The 25040-nt window shown below is 36.1% G+C and overlaps 1 protein-coding gene and 1 non-coding gene across 3 annotated transcripts in view; both read right to left on the reverse strand.

Annotated features, from left to right (window-relative positions):
• Positions 1-25040, reverse strand: part of Mypn (myopalladin) — a 121840-nt gene that overhangs the window by 71166 nt on the left and 25634 nt on the right. Inside the window, exon 2 of one of the 2 annotated variants that reach the window (XM_046419722.2) lies at positions 18106-19008. The exons of the other annotated variant lie outside the window; for it this stretch is intronic. Coding sequence (XP_046275678.1) covers positions 18106-19007 — 902 coding nt within the window. The 5' untranslated portion in view covers position 19008. The remainder of the gene's footprint in view (positions 1-18105; positions 19009-25040) is intronic. 2 annotated transcript variants of the gene reach the window in all.
• On the reverse strand, positions 16284-16491 carry LOC124076189 (small nucleolar RNA U3). Its single transcript, XR_006846287.1, has one exon. It is a non-coding gene; the product is annotated as a small nucleolar RNA U3 (small nucleolar RNA).

Below are 25040 nucleotides of genomic sequence, written 5' to 3' on the forward strand. Positions count from 1 at the left end.
ACATCCCCAGCCCATTTTCTTTTTTATTTTGAGACAGGGTCTCACTAAATTGCGTAGGGGCTCACTAAATTGCCGAGGCTTGCTTTGAACTTTCAATCCTCCTGCCTCAGCCTCCCTGAGTTGCTGGGATTACAGGCTTAGGCCACCACACCCAATCTTGATGACACTTTGATTTCAGACTTCTATTCTTCAGAACTGTATGAGAATAAATTTCTGTTGTTTTAAGTCATCCGATTTGTGAAAATTTGTCATGGCAGCCATAGGAAACAGATTTAGGGAGGCAAGAAATAAGATATTAACTCATTTGCATTTGCATAAAGAAAACTGGATAGAATAAAATGAAAGTTAAGAGTAGCTGCCTGTGGGGGTAACACAAGGTGGATGATGATTTATAGGAGTAAGATGTGTCCTTGTACCCTTTTATACTGTTTTTACTTTTTGAAATAATTATTAATCAACGTAACAAAAAGCAATTAAGGGGAGGAATATTATAAATAATCAGTGTAAAAAATTAAAGAATCTTGGTATTTACTAGTCTTCACAGTCATTTCAGATCTAACTACTCAGTACTTTAATTCTTCCCTCCCACCATTTATATAAAGTAAAATTCTAAAGCACATTAAAGGAAACCCACCTACTCAACTACTTTCTAACAGTCAAACTGTTCTCTACTGTTCCATAAATATGTCATGGTCACCCCCATATTCAAGTCACTGCTCATGTTTTTCTGAGATTCTTTTCCTCTGCCTTTCATCAACTGCAAATAGAATTTATGCACCAAAACTTGGCTCAGATGTCACCTCCTACTCAGAGTTACATGTTACCATCTATTTTCAATGATTGTTATGTTTTCTAAATTTTTTTCACCTTTTTGTGAGTGTGTTATTTGCTTCATCAAATTCTCTTCCAGTCTTTGAGTTCTGTTGTGGCAGTGGTACACAATAAAGGCAGCTGAGGAGATGGGTTTGTAAATCTCCCAGAGCACAAATCTCACTAGCTCTAAGGAGCTTATAATGAACAAAGCCTCAGAACACGTAGTTCCAAATACAAAAACTGGGTGTCAAATCAAACATGACAAATTGAGAGAATGTGTTATCTTTACTCCCTTCCTAAAACGCCTCTAAAATGAGAATAAGATATATTTTTTAAAGGTACAATACCACAAAGACAAAAAAGAATGGAAGGGGAGACAACAGCAGACCTGAAACTTCAGAAACTTTTGGAAGATGGAAAGCATGTTGAGCAGTCAGAAGAGTTGAGAAATGTGAAAAACAAGAGCCTTCTTGGGGAGGGCAGTGAAGGACGTAGCCAATTCGTGCAGCAGAATTCCAGAGAGTTTGGGGATTTGGAAACACGAGATTGCTAACAACAGGGAAGGAGATATGGAGGAACCCCAGAACCAAGTGTGGTGGTGTACACTGGTAATCCCAGCTACTCAGGAGACTGAGGCAGGAGGATGGCAAATTCCAAGCCAGCTTCAGTAATTTAGCAAGACCTTATCTCAAAATTTAAAGAATGAAAAGGGCACTGGGCACGGTGGCACACAACTGTAATTTCAGCAACTCGGGAGGCTGAGACAGGAGGATCTCGAGTTCAAAGCCAGCCTCAACAATTTAGTGAGGCCCTAAGCAACTCAGAGAGATCCTGTCTCTATAAATAAAATACAAAATAGGGCTGGAGATGTGCCTCAGCGGTTGAGTGCCCCTAAATTAAATCCCTGGTTACCCCCCCACCCCCCAAAAAAGAAAAGGGCTACAGATATAGCTCAGTGTAGAGTGCTCCCTGGGTTCAATTCCCAGGACTGAAAAAACAAAACAGACAAGAAAAAGGGGAACAAAACAAAATTGATAATGACGACAACCAAGGCTGTTAGTTACAAAATTTGGAAAAATGAGCTCTAAACCACCATCTCAGGTTCCTTCCCTTCATCTGAGCAGTTAGGGAATATCCCTGGAAGAAGGCTGAGTTGCAGGCTGAACAAGCAGCTGTTCCATATTGGAGCAAGAGAAGAAGGCCTGCAGAAGGGATTTCTCGGGGGGGGGGGGGGGGGGGGTGGGGGCGGAATGGGCCTGATGGAGCATCCTAGGCTTAACTGCACAGAACAGAATTTTTTGAATTTTCACAAATTGACTGGAAAACCGAGACAAATTTGTGATAGGACCGCAGAACTGAGTCACATAAAAATAGACACCAAGAACCAAGACAATAATCAACTTTAGGTCAAAATAAAAAAGAATACATTTGGCCCTATATATCTGTGGGTTCCTCATCTTCAGATTCAACCAATTGTGGATCAAAACTATTTGGAAAAAAAATTGTCAGTACTGAGTATGATTTTTTTCCTGTAATTTCCCTAATTCCCTACTGTATAAAAACTATTAACAAATCATTTGCATTATATTAAGTATTGTAAGTTATCTAGAGATGGGAAAGTCTGGAGGTTTAATTCAGTGGTAGAGCACTTGCACAGCATGTTTGAGGTCCTGGGTTCAATCCCTAACACCCCCCCACCCAAAAAAAAAAAGAGGTATGTTAGATGATGTGCATAGATTATGTGATATGCAAATATTAAACAAATAGCTTTATATAAGGGACTTGAGTATCTGAAGATTTTGGTATCCACTGGGGAGTCCTGGAATCAGTCCCCTGAGGACATAGAGATGACCATGCAAGCAAAGAAATATTCATTTTATCTTACTAGGCTTGGTAGTGAACAATATTTATATGGTAACAATAAAATAAAAATTAAATATTTCTTAAAAACAACAGTATGTTATGATCATATTGAAAAATGTAAAAATAAAATGAGGGTGCTGGTTTAATGTTGGGGAACTAAACCCCTACTTGACAGAACAGGAAATCAATAGAAAATAGCTTACATTAGCATGGTAAGCAACAGCAGTGTAAGCATTTTATGGTGGTTCACTTTCTGTGAAAACAAGAATTTACTAGGTTATTTGCCCTTTCACTGTGTTGATATTTACACTGATAGTACAAAAGACACAGTGGGTAAAGCTGCTGATTCTTTATTAGCAACACAAATTAAAGCACTGTCACAAAACTGTCGATGGTTTTTGGATCCACTACCATGCTCATAGTAAGAGAAAAAAAAATACAGTTTCAAGAAAAAATTGAAAAAGCAATAAAAATCATGACTTTTACTAAATTTCAATATTGAGCTGGGCATGGTAGAGCATGCCTATAATCCCAGTGGCTTGAAAGGCTGAAGCAGGAGGATGGCAAGTTCAAATCCAGCCTCAGAAACTTAGTGAGGCCCTAAGCAACTTAGTGAGGCCCTAAGCAACTTAGTGAGACCCTGTCTCTAAATTAAGAATATAAAAAAGGGCTGGTGATGTGGCTCATTGATTGATTGAGCACACCCCTGGGTTCAATTCCCTATATAGAAAAAAATAAAATAAAATAAAAATCAACTTTGAATTCATGTCTTTTTAAATTTTTTTTTAGTTGTTGATTGACCTTTATTTTATTCATTTATTTATATGTGGTGCTGAGAATTGAACCCAGTGCCTCACACATGTGAGGCAAGTGCTCTAACACTGAGCCATAACCCCAGCCTGACATGTCTTTTTAATATTTTTTATTTTCTCAAAAATAATGGAAGTAAGCCTGTCATTTCAAGTAAAAACAACTGATAGTATTCATTGCCAATGGAAATAGAAAAATTGAGCTTTCAGGAAAAACTAGAAAATTTGTATCCCCCCAGAGTAAGTTTAGGGTTTCAATACTTAAAGACTTTTTATTTCATCCAAAAGTATTTAGATGAAATAAAAAAATTTTTTGATATTATATAATAAAATGTTTTACCCTTTGGAAGATCTGCATTATTTATTTTCCAAATGACCAAATGTTATCTATTCAAAGGTCAAAATAGACCAATAGGTTTTAGAATAGCAAAGGACAAAAGTTCATTGGTATGGTTTCAGATTTCACATTGCAACTAACCTTCAGGAAACTACTGCTAGTTGAATTTTGTTGTAGTATTAAATAGCAATAGCCACAAAGATCTGAAAGGTTATTAAAATGCTCCTCCTATTTCCAAAACATATCCGTGTATGACTAGATTTATTGCACTGACTTCAACCTAAACAGCACATTACAATAAACTGAATGTAGAAGCATATGTGAAAATCCAGCTATCTTCTGGTAAACTAGAAACTAAAGAGTTTTGTAAAAACTGTAAAATAATAGTACTCTTCTCACTAAAACTTTTTGCTTTGGAAAAGCTATTCCTTGTAAAATTAACATGTTTATTATTGTTATTTAAAAATGAATGAATAGCTGGTGTGGTATAATCCCAGATTGGGAGAAGAAAGCAGGAAGATCAGTAATTTAGGGAGGCCCTAAGCAACTTAGCAAGACCCTGTCTCAAAACAAAACATAAAAAGGGCTGGGATGTAGCTCAGCGGTAAAGCACCCTGGATTCATTCAATCCCCAGTACAAAATGGGGCAGGGGGTGGGGAGGGGTCAGGGAATGCATGCATAAATATTTAAAACATTTCTCAGTTTAATTTTAATACAGTAAATAATTATAAACAAAACCTATTTTGAGTCTCAATCATTTTTTAAGATTATAAAGGGGGGTCTGTCTGAGAATCAAAATTTTGAGAATCATTGGTATATTATTCAGAAATCAAACAGGAAATACATAGGAAACTGCAGAGAGTTGAAAGTAGTCTGTTCTTTAGTATTTGATTTTTAAGCAATATAGCTCTATTCATTTGATGAAACAAATATAAATAGCTATTTCAAAAAAAGAAATCCTTTATTTCTATAAATATTACAGGATTATCTCAATTCTTCAGATTTCTCATCTTTACCAAGATGAGAGTGAAATCATCCATTAATAATTGGCTAGCCAGAAGGAGTTAAGAGGAATGATTCAAACTGTGGAACTCTCAATCAAAAGTGATCTAATCCCTACTCAAATGGCCAGGATGGCTTCAAACAATCCCAAAGAACAAGTAGTAGCCATCTCTCTGTCTATAATACCATGAGTGGCTCAGAAATAACATGCTGGTCAGGTGAAAGGGCCTTAAATCTACCCTGCTACCCTGAAGAATTTTGAGGTAGGAGAACAACATACTCTCCTCAAAGTCTATCCATTTTAGGGCATGCTTTCATAGAAATGTCCTTACCAGGGCACATTTTTAGAAAGCCAAGTCCTAATGACCCTTACAGAATGGCAGCAGGTGCCAGATGTGATTCATGGCTCAGCAGAAATGAGTCAATGTTCTGGGAAACAGGGCAGGTCCAAATGACAGAGAAGGACCCACCTTTGATGCACTGGTATAGCTGGTCAGATCTGCTAATTTGGCTATCTACCAAGCTGGGAAAGGAGGATACCGAAGAAACACATTTGTCAGATTTAACTGGACTTTTTGGCTGCAAATCACCATTCTGCTGTTAAATTACTATTTCATCTAAAATATGACTTGGATAAATATTATGACTCATTGTTTTAGCACATTAACAACTTCTAAATGCAATTTGAATGTGATATTCTGGCTCACCAGGAATAATGCTCATTAAAAGAATAATTACTCAGAGTCCAACTTCAACCTTGACCTAGCCCTTCCAAAGTCCTTTTTCCACCTATGCTTCTTTCTTCTCATACCCTGTTCTTTTCTTTTGTAGAAACTATGTCATTTGTAATCATATATTTATTTGTAGGTTTATTTCCTTAATGTCTCTCTCTTAATGTCCCTTTCTGGGCAATAAATACCACAAAGACTAACAAGACCCAAAGTTATGTTGGATTTTGTGACTCAATTTGGCCTTTTGAATGTCCTGTTTGATTGCTATTAAGTTAAAAAAAAAAACAACTTAAGTTTTCATGTCCAGTGGCTGTGTTTTACTGGATAGAACATAAGGGTGTATGCAGGAAGATAGTTTTTTTTTAAGTTTTATTAAAATTTATTGAGTGGAATCTTCTTCCACCTGATGGTAACTTAAGAAAGGCATATATAAGAAGTTATCTATATGAAGATGTCAAGATCATACCTTGCTACATCGCCAATTTTAGATATAACAAGAGAGAATGAATAAATGTGATTTTTTTTGAAGGGGGTACCAAAGATTGAACTCAGGAGCACTCAATTACTGAGTCACATCCCCAGCCCTATTTTGAGACAGGGTCTCATTGAGTTGCTTAGCACCTGCTTTTGCTGAGGCTGGCTTTGAACTCATGATCCTCCTGCCTCAGCCTCCCCAGCCTCTGGGATTATAGGCATACACCACCACCACCGTGCCCGACTGTGAAAATAATTTTTGAAAAATGAACAGACATTCTTCAGAAGAAATACAAATGGTCAACAAACATATAAAAAATGTTCAACATCTCTAGCAATTAGAGAAATGAAAATTAAAACTACACTGAGATTTCATCTCACTCCAGTCAGAATGGCAATTATCAAGAATAATTGGGGTTGTGACTTAGTGGTAGAGTGCTTGCCTAGTTTGTGAGAGGCACTGGGTTCAATCCTCAGCAGTGCATAAAAATAAATAAATAAAATAAAATATTGTGTCCATCTGCAACTAAAAAAATATTAAAAATAAAAAGGATACAAGTAACAATAAATGTTGGCAAGGATACGGGGCAAAGGATACACTTATACATTGTTGATGGGATAGAAAGCAGTATGAAGACTCCTCAAAAAACCAGGAATGGAACCACCATTTGACCCAACTATCCCATTCCTGGGTTTGTATCCAAAAGATTTAAATCCACATACCACAGAGACACAGTCATATTGATGTTTATAGCAGCTCAATATACAATAGTTAAGCTATTGTAAATTTGCAAGTAAATGGATGGACCTGGAGACTATCATGCTAAGTGAAATAAGCCAGTCCTCAAAAACCAAAGGTCTAATGTTTTCTCTGATATGTAGAAGCTAACCCACAATAAAGTGGGAGAAGGAAAGAATAGATGTTTAGTAGAATAGACAAAGGGGAATGAAAGGAGGGGAGGGGGAATAGGAAAAGGAAAGACAGTGGAATGAATTCAAAATAATTTTTCTATGTACTTATATGAATATACCATAGTGAATCCTACCATCATGTACATCCATAAAAATGGGGTCCTAACTAGAATAAGATATATTCCATGCTTGTATAATTATATCAAAATAAATTCTACCATGATGTATAACTTAAAAGAACCAATTAAAAAAAAAAGAATTGTTTTTAAAGTAAAAGAATTTCTTCCATCAATAGATTTAAAAAAAATTGAAAAAGATGAAATTACTTTGGACAGGGTTAGAAATTCTTCATTTCCTTCATCTCATTGTAGTTATTGCTAAATCACTACATAATTCATTTATTTATTTAATTTATTATTTATGGCTGGGCACATGCATGCCTATAATCCCAGCAGCTCAGGAGGCTGAGGCGGAAGGATTGCAAGTTCAAAGTTAGTCTCAGGAATTTAGTGAGGCACTAAGCAATTTAACAAGACCTTGTCTCTAGATATAATATAAAAAATGGGCTGGGGATGCAGCTCAATGGTTAAGTACCCCTTGGTTGAATCCCCTGTACCAAATAAATAAATAAATATAAAAATAAAATTTAAAAAGTTATTGTTTATTATTTATTCTCTTTAACCTCAAGTAGAATGCAATATGGTGCTGAACTTTGCTTTATTTGTAAGAACTCCTGAGTATGTGATGCATAGAGTGTGTTGGATGAATTGTTATTGAATGAATGAACATGAATTTTCCAGTTTTGTTGTCTTTGATTCAATGTATTTGAATCTTTACATATTACTTTTTTTTTTTTGTACCAGGGATTGAACCCAGGGGCACTTAACCACTAAACCACATACCCAGCCCTTTTTATTTTATTTTGTTTTGACACAGGGTCTTGCTAAATCGCTTCAGGCGTCACTAACTTGCTGAGGCTGACTTTGAACATGCAATCTTCCTGCTTCAGCATTTGGAGACTTTGGGATTATTGGTGTGTGCCACCATGCCTGACTTTCCATATTACATAGTTTAAAGTATAACTTCTTCCTTTCTTCTGCTTGCTACTCTAAATTTTTCTTTCAAGAATAAATTCTTCTATTTGCTCAATTGGGAGCCTTTCACCGTGTTGATTTCCCCTACCTGTTGGAAAACCTTGCATGTTAGGGGATGTTGGCTCTGATTATAGGAGTGGTTGCTGGTGATTGTTGGGGAGAGGCAGACCATGATTTTAGGTAGGCGAACATTGTGTACCAGTAGCTCCTCTGACTTCCTGGCTATTGTTAGCTATCTGGGACACTGCCCTGTCTTTTCAGAACACATTTGCTGCTCTGGCTTCCGTGTTTCGGGCTGTGCTTGTTGTTCAGCCTAAACAAGGGAAGAGGGAGGCACTGACCTGCACAGCTGCTCTGACTGTAATTCCCAGATTAATCACCCTGACTGCCCTGGGCCCTCTCCTGCTTATTCTGTCTCATGCCTCTGAGCCTAGAGAACACCCAGAAGAGTTGTCAGCTCCACAGTACTTTTTTTCTGGGATATGATTTGGATTTTGGTTTTCCTTGTCAATCAGATTCCTTGTGCTTAGAGGTAAATTTAGTATAAAACCAATAAAACTAGGTTTCTCATTGACATGGCTCCCTTCCTAGGCCCTAGGCTTGATTTTGCATTCATGATTTGGCTTTGTTTATCTTACAGGGGACCTCCCAATTTTTATAAGCTTAAAGGCTCACAAAATTTGTATCTGTCCCTCCATATAAAACTTCTTTTCTTTTTAATATTTTTTTAGTTGTTGATGGACCTTCATTTTTATTTATTTATATGAGGGGCTAAGAATCAAACCTAGTGCCTCACACATACTGGGCAAGCACTCTATCACTGAGCTACAACCCAGCCCTCCATTTGGAATTTCTGACTGTGGGAAATTTCTAAAAATTTTGCACTTACAGATGGTATTCTATGTTGTGTTCCAGTTACATTTTGGGGTGCTGGAATGTAAGATAGACCCATGAGCTCAGTCTACCATTTTGATATGGTGCCCTTTTCATAGTTAAATCACTTCTAATTTGCCTTCTGTACCTATAATCCTCTCAAAACTGCTCTTACCGAGGCCATTGGTGGCCTCCATATTATTAAACCAAATGATACCTTCCAGTTTTCATCTCACTTGACTTCTAATTAGTATTCAGTGTAGTTGACTACTTATTCCATTCTGAAGCAACTTTTTTTTTTAATAAGCCCCATTTTTCTCCTTCCATTTAGGATGTACCTTTCCAACTTCCTTTCAGAGGGATTTCTTCCTCTACCCAAACTTTAAATGTCAGAATTCCTTTGCAATTCTGCAGAGACAGAAGTGATACTCAAAAAGATTAACAGCTGCTTCAGAATGGATACCCTAACCAATCATAATGAAGAAAACCACAGGCACACTCAAGGGCTGTACCAATTACACTGATTAAATATCACTCTTTGAGTGATATTTGCTGCTTTTGTAGCAATTCTTTTCTGACAAAAGTATGAATAAGAAAATTGAGGTCAATTTCATACAAAAATGTAAAAGTTAAAATATTAGCAAACCAGATCTAGAAATATAAAAAAAGATAATCAATTATGACCAATTTGTGTTTCTCTCGAGATTTCAAGTTTCATTTAACATTGTAAAACTAACATTCTGTACCAAATTAACAAAGAAAAAATAACAATCTTAATAAATTCAGTGTTTAATAAAATTCCATTTCCATTCATTATTTAAAAAAATTCTTCCTATACAAAAGGATTTATAACAAAATCCTATGTAATATTGAAAAATGGAAAGTATTCTTGTTAAGATTAAAAATAAGCCTGGAGCACCTAGCATCAGCATTTCTGTTCAACATTGTACTTGAGGGCTTAGCCAACTGAAAAAAGGAAAAGAATGAAGTTCAAGAGAGGATTGGACAGGAAGAATACTCAAAAAATCTATGATCAATTTTCATGAATTTAGCAGTTGTTGAATAAAAATTTCCTAAAGAAGAATTATTTCATGAAGATTATAAAGTCAACTACATTTCTATATGTAACAAAAATAGAATATAATTTTTAAAAAGGTACCGTTTATATTAGGTATCTATGCATAAAGCTAACTCAAGATTTATAAGACTCTAAGAAACAATTATAAATCTTTATTAAAAGATATTCAAGCAATGGAAAAATATACCTTGCTCTTGAATATTAAAGCTCAATATTTTAGCTGGGTGCAATGGCACACACGTAATCCCAGAGGCTCCAAAGGCTGAGGCAAGAAGATCACAAGTTCAAGGCCAGCCTCAGCAATTTAACAAGGTCCAAAGCAACTTATTGAGAACCTATCTCAAAATAAAAAAAATAATTGGATATGTGGCTCAGTGGCCGAACCCTCCTGGGTTCAATCCCTGGTACCCCACCCCAAAGCTCAATATTTTGAATATATAAAATCCCCTATAAACTGATCTATAGATTCAATTCCATAAATCTTATTATATTTAAAAAATGTTAGTGAAATTTGTCATGATGATTCTAAAACTTGTAGAAAAAAGATCAAAATGAACCAAAAATTCTTAAAATAAAAAAATTGGAAATCAAGAACTATGAAAAACCTATTGTAATATGATAAACCGCAGGAAAAGAACAGAAAGCCCAGGACTATATCCACAAGTACATGGAATTTTGCTGAATGATAGAACCAGCACTAGAGAAAAGTGGGGAGAAGATGTACTTTTCCATAAGCCGCTGTTGGAAAAATTGGTTATCCAATCAGAAACAAACAAACAAAAACCACAATGGTTTACCTGCTTTACAAAATATACAAAAATCAACTTTAAGTGGGTTAAAAAAAGACATGGAAAGCAAATTATAAAACCTTTAGGAGAAAATATACAAGGAGTATATCTTTTCTACTTTGAGATTAGAATTTCTTAAAATTGACACAAGCTACAAAATCCAAAAACATAAAAAGGAAAACTAATTAATTCGATACCAAAGTTAAGAACGACTAATATCAAAAGACACCATAGAGAAAACAAAACAAAACAAAAAAATCAAACTAGGAGAGGATATTTTTATAACACATGTGTCACATGATTGGTATCAAGAATATTTGAACAAGTAGAAAATGGGTCAAAGATTAAGCAAGCCCTTTATAGAAACTGAATCTAGAATGGCCCATAAATCTATGAAAAAATTCACAATCTTATTACTAACTCTGGAAATAAACATTTAAACCACAGGTGTTTCACCAATAACACTTCATACCCACTACCTTGGCAAAACTTAAAATATCTGGTGATGTCAATATTGGCAATGATGTAGAACAACCAAAATGCTTATACAATGTTGTTGGGAATGTAAATTGAAACAATGCCTTTGGAAAACAATTTGATGTTATTATGAAGTTGAAGTTATGCATACTCTGCTAGCAATTCCATGCCTAGACACACTCATGCACCAGGGAAAATTCAGAGAATATATTAGAAAATGTATATCATTATTCAATGAGGAAAAATATTAGAAGCAACCCAAATTTACATCAATAATATAATAATCTGGCCATATAGTAAAATACTATAGAGCAATGAAAATGAGTATAATAAATAGATTTACATGCACTTCTTAAGGAAAAGAGTAGCAAAAGAATATAGACATTCTGATTCCATTTACATAAAGTTTTGCAACCACATAAACATACTAATTTTTTTTTACATTATATTATGGAAACTTTAAACATACACAAAGTAGAGAGACTAGTACAGTGAACCCCTGTGCCCCTATCAACAAGTTATCAGCAGTTTGTTAAAACAAAGGCGGCTGGCCTCATCCCTAGAGATTCTGACTCAGTTAGACCCAAGTGTGTCTACAATGCTTTTCCATAAAGGTCCCAGGTGATGTTGACTCTCCTGGGTCAGGGACCCTCTTCGCCTCTTTTAGGAGGCTCTCAGAATCTGGCCTCTACATCTCTGGACTTAACCTCAAATAATTTCCTCCTCACTTTATGTTCTAGCTGCATTTCAATTCCTTAAACTTAATATTTGCTTTGATGCCTCAAGGACTTCAAATTTTCCATTCCCTCAGCCTACAACACTTTTTCTTGCACCTTACTTTGCTGAGCTAACTTTCATCTTTTATGTTGCAGCTTTAATATCATGGTTCAGGAAAACCTTCCCAACCTATACACCAGGTTTGGTCCCTCTGCTAACTGCTGCCTTCTTTATAACATTTATCACAATTGTAATTGTATAATCATTTGCAAAATTTTTATTACCTAGTTGGGCACAGTGGCACACGCCTGTACTCATAGGTTGAGGCAGGAGCATCAAAAGTTCAGAGCCAGCCTCAGCAATTTAGTGAGGCCTGAAAAACTTAGCAAGACTCTGTCTCAAAATAAAATAGTAAAAGGGCTGGGGAGGTTGGGGTCGTGGCTCAGTGGTAGAGTGCTTGTCTAGCACGTGTAAGGCCCTGGGTTCGATCCTCAGCACCACATAAAAATAAATAAATAAAATAAAGGTATTGTGTCCAACTACAACTAAAAAATAAATATTAAAAAAAAACAAATTCCCCCTTTAAAATAAAAAAGGGTTGGGAGTCTGGGGATGTGGCTCAGTGGTTAAGTGCCCCTGTGTTCAGTCCCTCGTACAAAAGAAAAAAAAATATTGTCTGTGTCCCTTACTAGATAAAACTCCATAATTGCAGCGAATTTTTCTGTGTTATGGCTGCTTTTTAAAAATTTCCTTTTTTGCTGCACGGGGGTTCCTCATGCATGCTAAGCAAGTGCTCTGCCATTGAGCTACACTCACAGTCCCTTTGAAATTTTTTATTTTGAGATGGAGTCTGTCTGAGGTGCCCAGGCTGACCTTGAACTTACACCACTCCTGCCTCAGTCTCCCAGGGATTACAGGTGTGTACTGCCATGTCTGGCATGCTTGCTGCTTTAAATTTAGCACATTCAATAGTACCAGGCACATAAATAGCCACTGGATATTTGTTGGATGAATGAATCTAAATTTTCCCCTAAAGGTAGAAGAATATCCTCTAAATAATATAATATGAAATCCCTCTATGTCATTTAAGATATCCTTTTTCTTCATAACAACTTTGTTTCCTTTTTCTTTCCTTGGCACATAACTTGTAGGACTGTAAATGAAGTAGCAAAAACAAAACACAGTGGCCATCATTATCTATAAAAAGGTAAATTGGTACTGTCTCAGAAGGTTGTATACAAGCAAACACAGAGTGACCCAGCTGTACATTCCTGGGAAAAGAATTTGGCATCAGGATACAAAAAGGGATCATGGCCATTTGCTGTGAATTCTTGCAGACTCTTTCATCTGTGGTTAACGCATGAATGTATTTCATTTTCTAAGACAAGGCCTCTGATGAAACTAAATTCAAAATTAACATGCTTTGAAAAACACTAGCTTCCATCATTCAGGATCCTGCTTCTACTTATAAATCAATCTCAATTAACCTGGAAATCAACAACAATATAAGCAAAAATGATTTTTCAACTTGCTAAACTAGTGTCACAAGAACATGGGTAAAACACTGATAACACATGGGTTAGCATATGGATAGTTGCCAAGTATATGTATATTTTCTTGCTAAAATAGTAAAACATTAGTGTCCTTATTGACTGTGATTTTTTGTTTGTTTGTTTGGTACTGGGAATTGAACCCAAGTGTGCTTAACCTCTGAGCCACATCCCCAGCCTCTTTTTATATTTTATTTAGAGACAGAGTGTCACTGAGTTACTTAGGGCCTTGCTAAATTGAACTTCTGATCCTCCTGCCTCAGCCTTCCAAGTAGCTACGATTACAGGCATGTCTCCCTGTGCCTGGCTTGACTGTGGTATTCTTATTCAACAATTTGAAATGACTCTTCTTAATAATTTAATGATTTTGTGTGTGTGTGTGTGTGTGTGTGTGTGTGTGTGAGAGAGAGAGAGAGAGAGAGAGAGAGAGAGAGATTGAGGTAACATGCAATGGTTTTGGGGGGAAAACTATTGTTAAAAGAAGGCTGGAAAACACTTTAGCACTAGACGGAACCAACTAGAAGTTGGTTTTAAATATTATGTGTCCCTCTGTAAATATCAGGAAACCACAAGTACTTAGCTATGTCAAGAACACAGGGTGATGATGGAATAGATGAATCCCTTTGATGAGATCGACTCAACATCTTTGTATGTGGGCACAGAGATATTGTGGAAGACTTTTCCCAGTGTCCAGATTACTCCTTGGGTTGCTCTAGTTCTCTAATCCTCTCATCTGACCTTCAGTCAAATTTCTGACTGCCTATTAGATATGTTCCCTTCACCCCTCAGACTCAAATTTCCATCAGCTTCCTCCACAAATTGGACACCTCTTCCATTTTCTCAGTACTCGCCAGTGATCCCCATCTCTGTTTCAGGTACCCGGTTTCAAACTTATGGGGTAAATTTTTTACTCAACCTTCCCATTTAGTTAATAACCAAGTTCAACTTGATGATTGCCTCTTCTCTTCTAAATATTGATCATTAACATCTTTTCTCTGTCCCACTGTACCCATTCCAGTCCCAACGGACATGAGATGATTACAATGTCAGTGTCAGTATCTGTGACTTTATATAATCATGTTGAGTTGACCTGACCCGAAAGGACGCATCATTTTCACCCACCTCTTTAATCTTATCTCTAATCTTTCCTTACCTGTTACCCTGGTTTCAATATAGTCAAGTCCTTGGGGTTCCCTGAGAACACTTGCTTTGGGTCTTTTGCACTTGCTTTCTCCTACAGTTAGCCTCCTTCACCTCCTTAATGTTCCTTTATCTTGCACTCCAGGCAAGGTAACTCACATCTTCTTCTGGGCCACCATTGCGTCCAGTACACACTTCTATTATAGCCCTTATTATACAATATTGCAAATCAAAAGTGCTTTGATTACATATCTGTCTGGTTTTTGTACTAGATTATGAATTAGCCTGTCAACATAGTTGGGACTTGGTTTTAAAACAAGGTCCCTCACCTCCCAAACTCATGATTATTTTGTATTCCCAGTGAATGGTTTAGTAACTCTATATTTGTTGAATTAAATGAGTTAATTTCTACCTAAATTCTTTTCACTTTTCAAAATTCAACTAAAAGTCCCCTATGTCTCTGAAACTTTCTTTGATTTTTCTAGTTCCCCTAGCCTAATACTACTTAAGATTTATGTATGATAAAAACTAGGGTGATTTTTTAAATAATTGGATTGCAAACTCTTTGAAGGCAGGGACACGTATTTGTATCATCTGCATCATTATATTGACAACACTGCCGAGCGCAAATTAAAAGCTAAACAAATAGTTGCTTTCTGATTAAAGTTGTATAAATTCTGTGCTTAAGAAAACAGTGACAGCTATTAGCCCATATGGAAAATTATAAATTTTGTATTAATTGAACTGTAGTCATGAAATAAAGTACAAAATCATTCAGAAATGAATTTAGTGAGTTCCTACTAGTTTCCTAGAATCAAATCAATGGTTGGGGTATAGATATAAATTTAATTAGTAATGAAATTCTTCTCAGGTAAAATTAACATTACCACATGAAAGCTGAGTATTTTTCTTTCACTTTCAAATTTGTAGATTTGTAAATTTTTACTTGGTTGATTAAGTAGTTTTTGACTTGCTATAAGATGACTTTGTTTTCAGGGAATGGGTACTTTATAGTTTTTCCTGGCTGATATTTTATTTTTCTCATGGGTGCACCGAATTTATTCTTTCTTTCTTTATTTTGATACTGGATTTGAACCCAGGTATCCTCTATCACTTAGCTACATCTCTAACTCTTCTTATTTTTTATTTTGAGGCAGAGTCTCACTAAGTTGCTCAGGCTGTCCTTGAACTTGTGATCCTCCTCCCTCAGCCTCCCCTGGGATTACAGGCATGTACTACCACACCTGACTGAATTCATTCTTGTATCTAAAATTGTCACGGTTGAGAAATGGCAAGGATGAGTCCCTGAATGATCTGGTCTGACCAGAGTCGCAGGGAGCATCCTTCATCAGGCTTGTTTACAGTAGAAGGGCAATCACATCCTAAGCCAATTATCTCACTCCTGATTTAAATTTGAGTTTCTTGTTTTTCTCCTCTTCCCCCTCCTCCTCCTCCTTCTTTTTTGGTAACAGGTATTGACCATTGGGCTACATCCCTACCCCTATTTGGTATTTTATTTAGAGGCAGGGTCTCACTGAATTGCTTGGGGCCTCGCTGTTCCTGAGGCTGGCTTTGAACTTGCTATCCTCCTGCTTCAGCCTCCCAACTTCTTCTTTTTTAAAAAAGCACTCAGTTGGTGTCCTTCCCCTTTACTCTTCCAAGGAGAACAATAATAACCAATAGTAAATGGAGGTTGCAATGAAGCAACATCAAGAGCCAGCTTCACACTTAAGAGAGGATGCTATAGGTCCTCCTGGTTTCTGATGCTCTACGTGTCCAGAGAAACTTCTCTAGTACTCAACTACAGAAATGATCCCTGAAAATATAGTCTTTTTTTTCTGTTTCTTTATTCATTAATTTTGCTGAGTGATTACTATGGGCCAGACTCTGCTTGGTACTCAAGATTCAAAGACAGAAACACCAGAATTTTGCCCTCAAGGAAGAGATAATAAAACCTGATAATAAAATGCAGTGCTGCTGTAGAAATAATATTTGATATATCTTATGAAATTGATAATATTTGAAAACAAATTTCAATATATGAGTATGTCTTTGGGGCAGATTCTCTTGAAATAGTATGCATATATAAAATATTAATTACATTATAATGATAAATATAAATGTATTAATACTATATTCTATAATGTGAGTATTATATCAGATGTCATATTCTAGGAGTAATTAGGTGGTTAGGAAAGCAAGCAACTCTTATAAAACTCTAAGTACCAGTAATTGTCTACTAAAGTAAGATACTTCAACCACATTATTCACGTGTTATAAGAGGCAGCAAATGTTACCCTGAGGACTAAGGCTGGTTCCAGGTTTGTAGAACCATAAATGTGAAAGAGAGAGATCCTTAAAAATACAAAATAAAATCAGAACACAAAGTTAGGTATAGCTTATGCAGAGCAGGAGGCCTAAGTTTATATTTTGTCTGCCTCAGAGAAAAGCTAACTTTAGTGGGCAAGTGGGAGATGAATATTCCCTCTACTAATCAGTCATATTAGGGAAAGACTTGGGAACTAGACAGACTAGTGTTCATTAATTTGATAATCAAAACTTTACAATAAATATATTACATGTAAAATGAGTCTTTAAATTGATGTTAACCACAGCCTTATTTTGTATTTATCCTACCACTTGGCTTTCTTGAATATTCTAAAACAAAACAACAGGTATCTTAAATGTAAAATAAGTTTTTCCTAGAAAAATTTAGCATCCAAATTGAGATGGGCTATAAGTATAGAATTCACACAGTGGTTTGAATACTTGGCATAAAGAATACAATGTAAAATATTTGATTAGATAATTACATTTTGAAATCTTTTTAATATACTGGCTAAATAAGGTTTATTATTAGTCTTAGTCTCACCTAGTTATTTTTATTTTTTAAAAATAATGAAAAGTAGAAAATTAGTTGATTGATTACAGTTCTGGGGATTGCACCCAGTGCCCCATGCATGAGGCCTCATGTAAGACCTCTACCACTGAGCTACATCCTCAGCCCTAGAAAAAAACTATCTATCTATCTATCTATCTATCTATCTATCTATCTATCTATCTATCTATCTATCTATTGTACCAGGGATTGAACCCAGGGTGGTTCCCCCACTGAGCCACTTCCCTAATCCATTTTTTATTCTTTATTTTGAGACAAGGTCTTGCTAAATTGCTGAGGTTGGGTTTGAACTTGCGATTCTCTTGCCTCAGCCTCCTGAGCCATTGGGATTACAGGCATGAGCCATGTCAGCCCTAGAAAATTTTAAACTACATACATTGCTAATATTATTTTTCTTTTCTTTTAAACAGAGCTTTTTAGACACTTTCTACTTTTCTCAAAGGAAGTATATATAATTTCTGAAACCACATACTTAACAGGTCACACTTAGCAGAATCATGGTAGATGGAAAGCACCATGCCAAACATTACTAATGGGACATTTTTACCTTACTTGAGGAGGTGGAATTCCTACCACTATGCAATCCAACTGTACTCGGGATCCTTCGGGAACTTCTCTGCTTCGTAACTTTTGAGTGAACCGGGGAGGTTGACCCAGAGGTTCTTCATAGTACAAAGATGAAGGCGAAGACCCTGGGGTGGTGTCTCCACCAGATGCCTCACTAGCAGCCTGCTCAGCTTCACGCCTCTTGGCTTCCTGTTGTTCAAGGGCATGATTCACTTCATTATCCCTGGTATCTGTAGGGATAGGGATGGGAACAGAAGATCTTTCTCGTCTTTCTGACAGATCTGAGAAACTGGGACTGTTTTCCTGCATAACTTTGTTCTGAGATTCCAGTTTACTCTTGTGGTTTTTGCAGGCACGAGGTCTAATCCTCTTGGAGCTATGGGCCTTGAAAAGGGAGGAAAGTTCCTCAATGAAATCGGCTGCCTTATTTAGGAATACTTTTTTGGACTGGGTTTCAGAACTATATTGTAGCCTTTTTGCCTCCTGGGGGTCCTCTTTAGAGCTGGTAGGACTTTGAGTGTTATCCTGACAGAAGTTAGGCTCAAAACTTGATTTAGGTGAGTGTTTCATCTGATCAGAAGCTAAACGTTTTCTAGCTTGGGCTTCATCTGTTTTCTCCAAAGGATCATGATTGATTGCCAATCTTGCCAAATTGACACTTTCATCCAATTCTTCTTGGCTCAGAAAGGCTGAAAGATCTGGAAGGTCATCTTGGCCTCCTGCTCCTTCAGCAGCCCCAGAGGGACTGCCGAAATGGAAAGGGTTAGAGGAAGGTTCTGCTCGACTCCTCTCGTTGTTTCCCCGATGTCTGGTTTCAGCTAAATAGCTTTCTCTTAGAAGTTGAGATATGGAAGTAGAAGCTTCTATGCTGTCGTCTTGCATGCTACAACAAAACAATAATAACAAAAATAGGATCACTTCTAGGAAGTAATGTCTATATTTATTACAGCATGATGTATATTCTTAAGCACTTAGAACTCAAAATAAAAATCACCTCATTTTAAAAAAAAATTTTAATATATATTTTTTAGTTCTCGGCGGACACAACATCTTTGTTTGTATGTGGTGCTGAGGATCCAACCTGGGCTGCACGCATGCCAGGAGAGCGCGCTACCGCTTGAGCCACATCCCCAGCCCAAAATCACCTCATTTTGACACTTTTACAAAATTTAGGACTTAAAGATTACTTGCCAATTATAAAATAAGTAAAAATTGAAGGAAGTCTCCCTGAAATTGAAAATAAAAGCCTGAGAAGTTACTGTTTTATTAAATTTTTTAAATGCAATTTCAATTGTGAAAGCTATGGTATAATTATAGTGATATTAAATATAATGTTGGGGCTGGGGATATAGCTCAGTGGGTAGAGAACTTGCCTAGCATGTGTGAGACTTTGGTTTTTTAATCCTCAGCACTAAAAAGAAAGAAAAGAGAGAGAATAGAAGAATGAATTGGACATAACTTTCCTATGTTCATATATGAATACATGACTAGTGTAATTTCATATCATGTTCAACCACAAGAATGGGATCATAATTAGAATAAGTTATACTCCATGTATGTATAATATGTCAAAATACATTCTACTGTCATTCATATCTAAAAAGAACAAATAAAAAAATAAAATGAAAAAAGATAGGGGGAGAGAGAAAAAATAAATGTCTTTTGGATATGCAAACACAGATTTGCTCTCCACCCTCTCCTCTTAACATTGTTTACAATAGATATATAGAAAATTTAAAAAATATTACTGGGTGCCATGGAGCATGCCTGTAATCCCAGAAACTCTGGAGACTGAGCAAGAGGATTACAAATTCAAGTCCAGCCTCAGCAACTTAGTGAGGCCCTGAACAACTTGGTGACACCCTGGCTCAAAATAAAAAAGGTTGGGAATGTGTCTCAGTAGTTAAGTGATCCTGAGTTCAATTCCCAGTACCAAAAAAAAAAGGTGAGTTAGAGCCTAGGCTTTAAAATTTTTTCTTTAATATTAGTTAAAAGGGAATATAGCAGAATGCAAGCTTGGCTGGAGACTTTTCACTAAGTTAACTTATGAGTTTTAAATATATGAATATATTACCTTTTCAAAAAATAGACATTTTTAAGTCTAAAAAAATTAGTACAATAGCCAGGCATGGTGGCACATGCCTGTAATCCCAGTGCCTAGGGAGGCTGAGGCAGGAGGATTGCAAGTTCAAAACCAGCTTTGGCAACTTAGTGAGGCAAGCAACTCAGATAGACCCTATCTCAACATAAAAATTTTAAAAAGGCTGAGGATGTGGATTAGTGATTAAATGCCCCTGGGTTTAATCCCCAGTACAAAAAAAAAAAAAAAAAAAAGAAAAGAAAGAAAGAAAAGAAAAAAAAAGTACAATAATGAAAACCGATTTTATACTATTAATCTCAGACCTATTTATTCATTTAAACATTTACTAGAGGAATTGCAAACTTAAAAATTAAATTAATTCTCATTCTCTTATGATAAATAGATGAAGCTCACTGTTATAAGTATTCTTCCCATTGACCTTCACTTGCCTTACACACCATGCTTTCACCACCACCAATCAATCAGAGACAGTAACAAGAGAAAGATACTTTGTCATTCTTTGTACTATGCTTTGGGCCTTGTGCTGGGAGGATGGAGAAGAAAGTAATCTTCTAAATTTCTCCTGGCTTTAAGATTCTATGTTGAAACCTATCTAAATTCATTCATCTCCTTTTCTTTGTACAATATAACCCCTCCACACACCTTAAGTCACCCTTAAGGCTTCCCAAGGACTGGCCTACTTTTCAAACTTCCATAGTGCTATCCCAAACTAACCTCCCAGTTGGCAAAGTAGGCAGTCACCTTGAGAGGGCAATTAGAGATGGCTAAAAGGATCACTTACAGCAAAATATTTTTTCCACATGCTTGCCAGAGCCTGAGATTGTCCCTACTGGAGCCACTTATTTGGGTGAAGTCTATTGTGCCTTTATTTATTTTTTATTTTTTGGCTGTATTGGGTACTCAGGGTGTTGTTATGCATTCGAGACAAGCACTGTATCAACTGAACTATATCCCCCAGCCCACACTGTGCCTTTAAAAGAAATTAATTTAAAATACAAACGTGATAGGAGGGCAAAGATTCATCTACAAGGATATTCGTCATAGTATGAGTTATAATATTAAAAGGTTAGAATTATGTACAATAATGAAAAAAAAAACAGTTAATTGAATTATAATATATTTATGAACTAGAAGGATATGGCTATTTAAAATTTTGAACAACAATGAATAATAATAAAAAATATTATATAAAAATGTAATTGATGTCCCCACTGAAAAATTTTCTCATTTGTGTGCCAGCTCTGTGGAAGAAAAGATATATGAAATAAGGTTCAAAATGCTATTTGAAAATATAATTAATATACTTATTGATTACAATCAGTAATTCATAAATAGAATTATTGTACATAATTCTAACCTTTTAATATTATATTGTAGTTTCTCATTTGTAAATCAACTATTTCTTTAGCCTAGTTTGAGTTTCTAGTATGTTTAGATTCAAGGATGAAAATTAAGTGCCTTATAAATCAGGATGATTTTTTTCTCTATTAGCTGGACATAACTATTTTGTGTTGTAATGTGACTTTGTTTTTGACTCTTTATTTTACGATACTTAGATCTTGAGGCAACATGATACAAGCATGGCCTTGGATCTAGATACATTCAATTCCAAATTCTGCCTTCAACTTTTAGCAGTTTTGTGACTTTGAGAAATTTACCTTCTCTGAGCTTTGGTTTTCCTCATCTGTAAAAAATGGATAATATCTACTTCTCAGAGGAGGGAGAATTAATACATCACAAAGGCAAAGTGCTTCAAACAGGGCCTGTCATGAAAATGGGTACTTAACTGATTATATATATATATATATTTTAAATTCTTGACTGGGCTCAGTGGCACGGTTCAGTGGCACAGCTTAGTGGCACAGCTCGGTGGCACAGGCCCATAATCCCAGCGGTTGGGGGGTTGGGAGGTGGGGCTGAGGCAGCGGGATCATGAATTCAAAGCCAGCCTCAGCAACTTAGTGAGGCCCTAAGCAACTCAATGAGATCCTGTCTCTAAATAAAATACAAAAGAGGGCTGGGGATATGATTCAGTGGTTAAGTGTCCCTGGATTCAATTCACAGTCTCATAATTTTTTTTTTTAAAGCCAACAACAACAAAAACTTAGGGTAAGGGATATTGCTCAATAGTAATGTGCTTGCCTAGAATGTAGGAGATCCTGGGTTTGATCCCTAGCACTGCAAAAAACAAAACCACAATAAAAATACCTCTACTGCCAGGTATTCCCAGGTATTCTCGGGAGACTGAGACAGGAGGGTTGCAAGTTCAAACTTGGACTCGGCAACTTAGCAAGGCCCTGAACAACTACTAAATAAAACAACTCTAAATAAAATACAAAAAGAGGGCTGGAGATGTGGCTTAGTGGTTAAGGATCCCTGGATTCAATCCCTCTCTGGTACAAAAACAAACAAACAAACAAACAAACAAAAAAACAAAAAAACTCTACTTAGGTGAAGGTGATGTTAATGTTGAAGAACTTTCAAAAAGTTTATATTTATGGTGGAAATAAAAAAAGAATACTCATATTCACATAAGTAAACACTGCTTTCTTTCTTTCTTTAAATATTGTTTTATTTACAGTTAATGTACTCAACATGCAATACAAAGCTAATAATCACTGGTCATCTGCTTTGGATAGACATTTTATTCCCAAACAGCCATTACCATAAATTTATATAAAATATATAGGACTCCACTAGACCCAGCATGACAAGACCTTATGCCTCTGATCACATGGGGAAAAGGATAGACTGCTATGCTGACACTAACAGGTCCAGTTTGGATTCCATCTAGTTAAACATTGCTTTCTGCATGCAATATTTTAATGTTTTATGACCTAACACTTCGGTGCTAGATAGACTGGTTCAAATCCTAATCCTGACAGTCCGAGTTGTATAAACTTGAGAAAGTCTCACCCTTGTAAGCCTCAGTTTCCTCATTTATAAAACAGGAATAATAACAGTAGCCACCTCATGGATTGAAGTGATAATTAAATATGCTTCATATTTAGTAAATATTCAGTAAATGGTGGTTACTATTACTCTTATCATTATATAACAAGTATGGCCACAGATGGTCTCCATTTTGTAGATAAGAAACAGAACCAGTGAAGTGACTTGATCCAAGGAAAAACTGTGAAAAGAAACTGAACTCTAGATTTGTAGTTAATTCAGCATATTATGTTCTATTGAAATACAGGCTCATGAATGGACTGTGCTGACTTTAGATCTTTGTACGTGGTCTCTTTATTTGGGCTGCTCCCTGTCCCCTCTCCCTTTACTCTTTGAAGGGACCAAATTCATATGATCTGCAGTTCCTAGCTGGGACTTCAGTGTCTTAGGATTTCTTTTCTTCCCTGGGTTGGGTCCTCTCCAATGTGCTCCCCAAACTCACTGTCCTTATCTCAAAACATGCACTTAACCCATTATACTTAATTTGCCTATTTATTTTTCTCTCTTCCTCACTTTGTTTTTGCACACTCATCTCTACACACACAGCACCTAGAAAGTAGTAAACAAATGTCTATTGGATTGTTTTATTCATGAGAACTTCCTGTTAACTCTGTTGTTGCTTACTTTTTAATTGCAGGGTAAAGATAGATAAAGTAGGGCAAAAGAAACTTATAGACAAAAAGGAAAAAACTATAAACTAGTAAAGGAGTCATAGCTTTAAGGTGACTGTCAAATGTATCTTTATTTATAGTAGGGGGAAAAAAGCTGGAATTATGCTTTGTTTTCATTCCAAGAGTATCAAAGAGCATCTAATTATAATCAGAACATCTGGGTTTAAATCCTAGCTCCAACACTAAATAATTTTGTTATCCTGAGAAAGTTGATTAATGCATCTGAATCTCAATTATCTTCATCTATCAAATAGAATAACAATTCTATTTAAGATGGTTCTGAGATGAAAATGCATATATAAATTGCAAAATTGATGAGTATTAACTAAAAATAGAAAATAGGATGCATCTCTTTCGAGTATTAATTTAAAAACTGTTTTCTTTAACTATTAATTTTAAAAACACTTGTTGTAAAATGTTTTGCTTTAAAAAAGTTCAAGTGCTACTGTGGATTACCTAGCTTTCATTTATTTATCCAATCATTTTCCCCCCAGAGCTGGGAATAATACAACACAGGACTTTGCAATGTTCGGTAAGTGCTCTAGCACTGATTTATACCCCATCCCTCACCTAATAAATATTTATTAAGCATCTATTGTGTGGTAGGCACCATTCTAGGAATTGTGGATTCTGTAGTGAGCAAAGTTAAAAGTAAAACTACATTTCCATGGAGTTGACATTCTAGTGGGAAGGTATCAATGTTAAGATACCTGGAGCCTTAGACAGGAAGATCGGAAGTTAAAGGCCAGCATAATTTAGCAAGGCCCTAAGCAACTTAGTGAGACCCTGTCTCAAAATAGAAAATAAAAAGGGATGGGGATGTGACCCAATGGTAAAGTGTTCCTGGGTTAAATCCTTCATACCTAAAAGAAAAAATAAAATGAAGTAGAGCAAGGGAAATGGTGAGGGAGGAAGAAAGATATGTTCTCATAGCTAGGAAGGTGGAGCAAAGATTCCAATGTGGAAAAGTTAGTCATGAGACCAGCTAGGGTGGGGGACAAAAAATGTTCCTGTTTGAAGAAGAAATGTCAAGGCCTAAAGAGAAGAGTGTTTGGTGTGTTTGAGTCAAGACCAGTGTGCCAAGTGAGTGAAAAACAAGAATGGAAGGAAATAAGGCCTGAAATATACAAAACCAGATCATATTAGGCATTGCAGACCATGGAAAGGAAACAGATGACATGGTTTTTTAAA

The sequence above is a fragment of the Marmota monax genome, unplaced genomic scaffold (assembly GCF_021218885.2).
Source record: "Marmota monax isolate L192 unplaced genomic scaffold, Marmota_monax_Labrador192_F-V1.1 WCK01_AAM20220418_F8-fsc00019, whole genome shotgun sequence".
Lineage (NCBI taxonomy): Eukaryota > Metazoa > Chordata > Mammalia > Rodentia > Sciuridae > Marmota > Marmota monax.